At 42.8% G+C, this 7,635-nt stretch overlaps 1 protein-coding gene across 2 annotated transcripts in view; it reads left to right on the top strand.

Annotated features, from left to right (window-relative positions):
- The window catches only part of PAMR1 (peptidase domain containing associated with muscle regeneration 1), a 57,228-nt gene that overhangs the window by 13,747 nt on the left and 35,846 nt on the right, over positions 1–7,635 (top strand). For both annotated transcript variants that reach the window (XM_057384175.1, XM_057384174.1), the window contains exon 4: positions 3,415–3,529. In XM_057384175.1, coding sequence (XP_057240158.1) covers positions 3,415–3,529 — 115 coding nt within the window. The remainder of the gene's footprint in view (positions 1–3,414; positions 3,530–7,635) is intronic.

Raw genomic sequence — 7,635 nt, 5'->3', positions numbered from 1 at the left:
GGTGAGCCCCCAGGAGAGATTTCTGGGAATTGCCAGAAAAGGAGCGATGATGGAGAGCGGCGGCAGGGCAGAAGTACCCTGGGATGGCCTGTGGGTCTGTCCGCTTTACAGTGCTGGCATAGCTGAAAACCCATCGAASGACAACAGATCATTTGGTAAAAATTATATAGGGTAGGCCAAAGGAGCGTTATTAGGAAAAAAAACACACTGGCGAGATTTGATAGGGTGCTAGGACATTTCCTAATGGGACTTCTAKTGGATTGAATTATCGTGACCTAAAAGGCACATCAGGCTCTAAAACCAGAAGGAAAGAAAGCAGCCCTGCAGAACCCTTTCCTCTGTACCCYGCACTCCAACAGCTTTTGCCAACCCCCAATTGTAATGTCACTTGAAGGCACATATTCCATCAAAGCAGGGGAGAAAGTGGTGGTTTCTAACAGCTGTCCTCAGTTCTGCTGTCCCAATGTGGGCCCTGTGCCAGACAGCAGTACTTGTAGCTTTTGGGACTTTGTGAACATTAGTGTTTCAAATAATACTGGTGACCAACAACCAACCGGAAGCAACAAGTTGTGACAAGTGACAGCCACCTTCCCATATCAGCCTGTTTCTGAATAGCAGTATCCTTTCTACTATCATTCTCTGTGCAGTCATCCTGACCTTTGAAGGAGCCTCACATCYAGTATGTAGCACTCAATCAGAAGATAATGAGTTCTTACCAGAGGTCATCTCAGGACCTCTCCCTCCATCAACCCACAGGTCTCTGTGGGCTACAACTCAGAGGTCTCCTGAATTTTTTTATTCTCTGTTAGTAACAAGCCTTGGAGGAAATCTTACTGTGGCCCTGAAAGCTGCCTTTTTTTCAGGAACAGGAACGGAACAAGGATGTTGACATTCTGCCAGAGTGGTTTATTTTTTTGTAAATGAGGCAGAATTTGCCAGCATTTGTGTTTATGATGTAAATTATTTTTGAGAGCTTTCCAGGTCTCCTGCAGATTTAGAATAGGAAAGATTCCTTTTGATCAATGTATGATTGAACTGTTGGTCTGGGGAGTCAGCCTGACTTTTGCTAGAAGGGCTGGAGATTTAAGAGCACAGGTTCAGTGTGATAGCAAAGGTGCTTCTTGCAGAGACGGGTGGGAGCAAACCTGAGAACGTTCTTTTGGAGAGGGTCACTGAATGGCTCCTCTTTAGTCTCTGGACCACCTGCTTTGCTGGCCAAACCTACTTCCTTGGCGCCAGTGTTCAGAGAGTTCAGGCTGTACCACASCAAACAGAGAAGTGTGTTTAGTATGCCGTGCATACAAGTATCTCTTTGCACCAGTTCTTTGGCTTTCCTTTGTTAAAGGCATCGAAACTCAAAAGCGCTTCAGGACGAAAGGGAAACTTTCTTTGAGGTGGTCCAAGCTCCCTGTCAAACCCTCTGAAGATTTCTAGCGGCTTTGTGTCAGGTTGTTTTTGAGGCAGGAGCCAATGGCAGSACAAGGGCCTGTTTCTTGCTGTGGGAAGGAGCATTATCATTTTCACCACAGCAGATCCTGCTGTACTCSTTGAATCCTAATGTGGTTGCTGGGCACACTCATTAATCCTTGCCTTTTACAGAGGGAACTGAGCGAGCCACAGAAGATGAAACACTTTTGAGGAACTCTTCTGAGCAGGATTTCTGTTTCCTTGGGTCCTGCTTAATTAAGGGTAACCGAGGGCAAATGAACAAAGGGTATTTCATTTGAGCAACACTTTCTTAAGAAGAAAGAGGAGGAATTGACCTGGAGTCTTCATGTTTCCCCATAGACCAGATGCAGCAGGATTGATTTCCAGACACTGTGATCAATGGGAACGACAGATGCTCTGTACTTCACCAAATCAGGTCACTGTCACCCTTTCTCCCTCGGGAAGGAAGGGCCCGGAGGCGAGTGTTAAAACCCGTCGCTTCAGTAGGAAACATGCATCCTGGGTTACTGGTTGAAAGCTTAGGGTTTCTCTAGAGAAACAGATGGAACTGTTGGACTAAAGAGGTAAAAAGAAGTGAGAAAATTGCTGTGGAGGTCTTTTGGTCATTTGACTTTTTACTTATCCTCATCTCTGGCATGTAGACTCTCCTGTTAGACTGTGACGCTGTTAGACTGAATTGCAGTTTTTGGCTTACAGATACAGCTTCATACTGCACCAAAGCAACAGAAGGCTTACCAAGGGATGTAGCCATGTGCAAGGCTCCAYTCAGAAAGATGTAGTCAGAAAAGTAGAAACTGAGAAATTAGCTCTRTCTGATACATAATGATTTAACTGTGCATTTTGCTAGGACTTGCATGTACAGATCACAGTAAGCTCTGCAAAAATCACTAAACAACCTTTCATCTTCCACAAAGAAAATATCATTAGCCATATTTTATAGCYGGGGAAAAGGGAGAGGTTACCGAAGGTGAGAGAACTCTCTGGGCTAAAAATGTTCAGTGTTCAAGATGAGGAATGAGAACAACTATCCCTGGACAGATGCCTAGRGACAGCTGCAGGATAGTCATGAAAAGATATTGCTTCCCCAGTGTGACCTTGTCTGCTGTTTGTTCAGCTCATTGTCCTCTGATGATTTTCTTAGAGTGGGCACAAATGACTGGAGYACTTCATTGCATCTGGTTGATGCTGGGTACTGGAGTACATTCCATAGTATGGTGAAAAGCTGAGAGCAGCMCAGGCAGAGTGGAACAGGAGTAGGGGAAGGGTAAGAATGAACCTGAAAGAAGGGGTAAGGGCTGTATATTCTATATGTGCCATGCTGAGTCGTCAGTGTCACACTGATGATGATAGAGGAGCTGTGATGTTTATGTATCTTCATTGGCATGGTGGCATTAACATGCAAGGATGGTGTAGTGAATCCTGAGGACAAATGTGTCTTCTCGGGACAGCTGTTTTTCCTCTCAGTCTCCTTATGAAGGACTGGAAACCATGATRTTGGGTGCAACAGCTTTTTCTCATTATTTTGGTTGCTTGAGCTAATTCAAATGTTCGTTGTAGTTTTGTCACTTTCCCACCAGCTTCCTCAGCTTCAGGGGTTGCAAATGTCAACGTGGGCTCCATCAAAACTGTTTCAAGAGAGAGTGTCAGGCCAGGGTGGGTGGTCTAATTAACAGAGAGGCAAAAGCTGCAAGAAATGGTTTCATGGGGCTACATTGCAAACCAGGGGCAAGTTATCAACTAAAACTTTTCCAGGAGTACTCTTAGCCTAGACAAAACTCCAATATAGTCATACCTCTTTACAACCATTGTGTGGCTGTCCCAGTATTTTATACACTGCATTGTAAGAAAGAGTGTATTTTCCTAAGCCATCCTGTCTCCTCATTCTTGTGTTGTTTCTACATGTATTTTCTTCWAATGTCTCTTGCAGGTCCTTCACACAATTTTTTTTCTTCTTTTGCTCTCCAGGGTGTGGACAGGTTTTTCGGGCTTCTAGAGGTCAGATTTTGCTGGARGGTTACCCACTGAATGCACGATGTGAATGGACTATCCACGCTCAAGCTGGATTTAACATTGAATTAAGGTGGGTCTTACTGACTTTGATTTCAGGTGGACATTGGGGCATATGGATAGCCAAGAGTCAATGAGAGTCAGCACCTGTGAACCCTGGGGTGGTGAAGGTATAGCAGCCACTTTGCATTTGGTACTACAGCTCATTCCCATTTGGCTTGTGATGGACAGGCACCGGACAAGTCAGTGCTGTGCTTTCAATTCCCATTTAGGACAGCTGAATGCTAAGGAGAGTTGCTTGGGCAATGGGCACAGTGTATCCCTTTAGAGGCCTTTTCAAGACCTTGACAGCAAAGCACCCAATATTGTCTGAAGACTGTACCAGGCTGAAGTAAGACATTATTTGAAGAAAAGATGTAGGAACATTTTAATATGATGTCTCATACAAGGAGAGAGTTGCCCATGGCTTATGCCTTGAATTTAGCCTACATTTCCCCTCTTTTTTCTCASTCATTTTACCACCCCTGTCTTCTATCAGCCTCAGTTATTCCTCTCACCATTCCTATGCCTGGAGGATGCGATTGGTTCTCCTTCAAGTCACAGAATCACAAAATTAACTAGGTTGGAAAAGACTTTTGAAATCATCAAGTCTGACCTATGACCTAACACCACCTTATCAACTAAACCACAGCACTAAGTGCCACATCCAGTCTTTTTTTAAACACCTCYRGGGGTGGTGACTCCACCACCTCCCTGAGCAGCTCATTCCAATACCCWATTATTCTTTCTGTGATTAATTTTTTCCTAATGTTTAGCCTAAACTTCCACTGGTGTGCCTAAGACTTTGTCCTTTTGTCCTGTCATTGCTCTTCTGACCTGTGTATGCTTAGACCTGTTAACCCAAGTTCCAGCTCACAGTTCATGATWGCATATCTTGCCTAGTGCAAGAGAACTTCTTATTGGGGTAATTAATATTTTTTTCAAATGTGTGCATAAGGGTTCTCACACATGCAGCAGGARGTATGGCAGGGGTTGGTATTCAAAACACACTAGCTAGTATAATAAAAAGAACAGCAAACGCTTCACATCAATATTTCACTGACTTTGAGCCCAGGTAARAGAACTATGCTAGATACACAAACAGTTAAAATATGTTTAAACTATATGAGTATTTTCCTATATGTTTGAAGATAAACTTAATGAGAAGAACAAAAAATCAGTTCAATAGAAGTGCTGGTGGGTTTTCCACACTAATACATTTTTTTCAGACCTGCAAATGCAAGCCTATTGTGTAGTTATGAGGAGTTGTAGCCTGGATGGCACTGTGTAGAAAGCACAGGAGCAATGCTGTGAGGAAGAGTTTTGTGTTCACATGACAAAACTTTGCATCAGTCTCAGCATGTATGGATTGTACTTGCCCTGTTTTCAAGAGATACTGTTGGTGAGGTGATTTACACAACACGAGCTCATGAGGTGATTTTTTAAATGTTTCTGAACAGGGCTTTATCAATTGTGAGGCTTAAAAAGTGCTTCAAGAGCTGCAGGTGTCCCCCTGTCTCCACTGTTATGGAGGTGGATATGAGAGTGGAAATGGATCCAGTGCATGCACATAACTATTGAATGTAYCCATCTCTGGGTAAAATGTTGATGGCCAAATGGCCAGATGGCCCCAGTCACAAGGGGCAAGTAGGGGACAAAAGGTTGTTTTAACAGAGAGCACTATATTGAAGAGCAGAACTTGCTTTGGCTGCACTAAGGAGACACTAATCTGTTTTCAAGCAAGTAGAACGGGGAGTGCTGTAAAGTTAGCAGATGTACTACTACTTTGGAGAAATCAGACTTCCATTCTAGACCCTGAGGGCCCCCCACCTGCAGACTAGGAAGATGCGTCAAATGAGATTTTACAGTTCATGGTACTGTTCACAGTTCACTGTTCAACTTTACTGCTACAGATGATGGCGAAAATTAGACACAAGAGTGYTTTTCTCTTCCTCCCCATGTCCATCCTTCCTGAAATCAAACAAATGTAATACTTGGTATCACCTTGTTGTGATGTAATGTTGCATTCCAACTGTGAAAGTCTCCAAGAGGGAAGCTTGAGCTACCAAACTTCGTTGACAGCATCTAATTTATCTGAGCTGGGTAATGTTGGAGAAGCATAAAGCCTTATGCCCAGCTTGATAATGAGCCAAATATCTAAATGCCTAAAAATCYCAGCAGATGACATAGCACTCCTTGGGAAAGATCAAAAGCTCTCCTGAATGTCTACACTGAACATTATCACCCTGCAAGAGGAAACCTTCATGGCAAAGATGGAACAGGAGGTCCTCACAGAAGGCAACCCTGTAGTGTGTTCTTAGTCAGCTGACATTTTCAAGGTGCACCACCTCAGAGCTGGTCCTTCAGAGGTTAGATTTCGTGGAAAACAGGTATATGTTTAACCTAAAACTTCACCTTTAGGCCATTCCTACACAGAAAGGCAGGTACAGCTAAGCTAACCACTAGAGCCTGCCTCCTGGGCCTGCTGTCTGCATTTCCTTCACTGTATTTTCATATAAATGTGCTGATCCCCCTGATGGGTGGAAACTACTTACATCTGTAATGCACAGCCAACACTGTGCTGAATCAGCACAACTGTCAACAAAAGTACTCGTTTCTCTGTTCTCTCTGTGCACAAATCCTGTCTGCTGCCAGCCTGGCTTGCAAGGGCAGGGATGGGGACAGTGTAATCCAGAAGGCAGACAAAGTGGTTGTCTTTGCTTACATAGGGCAGGAAGAGTAAARCCCCCAGGAGCACAGATCAATTTTCCCTTGCTTTAAGCTGTGCAATGCAGTCCTTTGGGGGTTGGCTTAGTAGAGCTATTTTGATAAATAGTGTCCACGTGTGGTGGCAGTTTGTTTTCTCTGCTTTTTTTGCCAGCCTTGGGCATTTTTTGGGCTGTGACATATAGGCTCCCTCAGTCTGAGCCATGTCAGGGATGTCATATCACAGTAGAAGTAGCTCACAATTTTTAATCATTTTCTTTAGTGCTTCAGCAGAGATCRAGTTTTAAATATTTTCTTTGGCTAGAAGAACTCCTCAGAGGGGTTGACCAGTGTATGCATGCTGGAGACACTGATTAAACCAAGACAATATTTTGCATTCCATTTTGTATCTGATGACCTGTAGCACAAAATTAGCATGTTTAGTTTTATAATATCCAAGAGAATTATGATATAGTTACAGTTTCACTGGTGAGGAATCTAAAGTTCATTCCATTGTCTGTACCTGTGGTTTAAATAGCAATAACCTCATGGTCTGTAAAGGGTCCTGTTAGCTGGGCTGTAGCCAAGAGGTTTTTAAAAGCTTTGGCTGGTTTCCTGACCTGCCAATTCTGAGTCTTAATCATGGGATCCCATATCGTCAGTACATTGTATCTGCTTCTATGCCAAGTTAAATAAAATGCAAGTCAGAACCCCTACGCCTTTCACATTTTCCATTCTTGTTTTCATTATTTTTTAARGCAAAGAATTAATACCAGTGTTCTGTGTATGGTTCTTTCATTCTCTGTGAGTACGTCTTGATATTTCTTGCTCAGGGACACATTTGCAAGACACAGTTTACCTTTACATTTGTWAATAATACTGCTTCCAGTACATGGTGGGCATTCCAGAAACTTTCCTTCTGTACTTGCACACATACTTAATTTTAATCAGAAATGTACCAGTTCACAAACCCAGAAAATATTTTTAGGATTGGGTCAGGATAAAGTGTAGYCTGATATGTGTGACAAAGATGAATGGGTTAATTTGTATTGTTCTGTAACTTCCGTAAGGGTAGATCCCTAGGTTATGTTTCACCAGTGAAAGAATGTTTTGAAAATGTAGTGTATAACCTGATACTTGTGAGGATGTCTTTGACAAACCTGACAGAACTAGAATTCAACTCATGCATTTTATGCAAAGCCGAGTTCTCTCTCTCTAATGCATATTTAAAGCAGATGTGGGGTTGTTTGTTTTTTTTTTTTTTCTATTCTCCATTCCATCAGATGATTAAAAAAATGAAGGGATCTGCTCCATTGGTGTAGCTTCCTACAACTGCTTAGTTATTTCCCTGTAACTAGTGTACTCTTGATGCTCAAAAATCAACCATATGACCTCAACACAGGTTACTAAGTGAAGAGGCCTCTTATGTCAGCT

The sequence above is a fragment of the Malurus melanocephalus genome, unplaced genomic scaffold, assembly GCF_030028575.1.
Source record: "Malurus melanocephalus ecotype Western Australia unplaced genomic scaffold, MMel_1.1 scaffold_690, whole genome shotgun sequence".
Classification (NCBI taxonomy): Eukaryota; Metazoa; Chordata; class Aves; order Passeriformes; family Maluridae; genus Malurus; species Malurus melanocephalus.
This window is presented reverse-complemented; position numbering and strand designations above follow the sequence as displayed.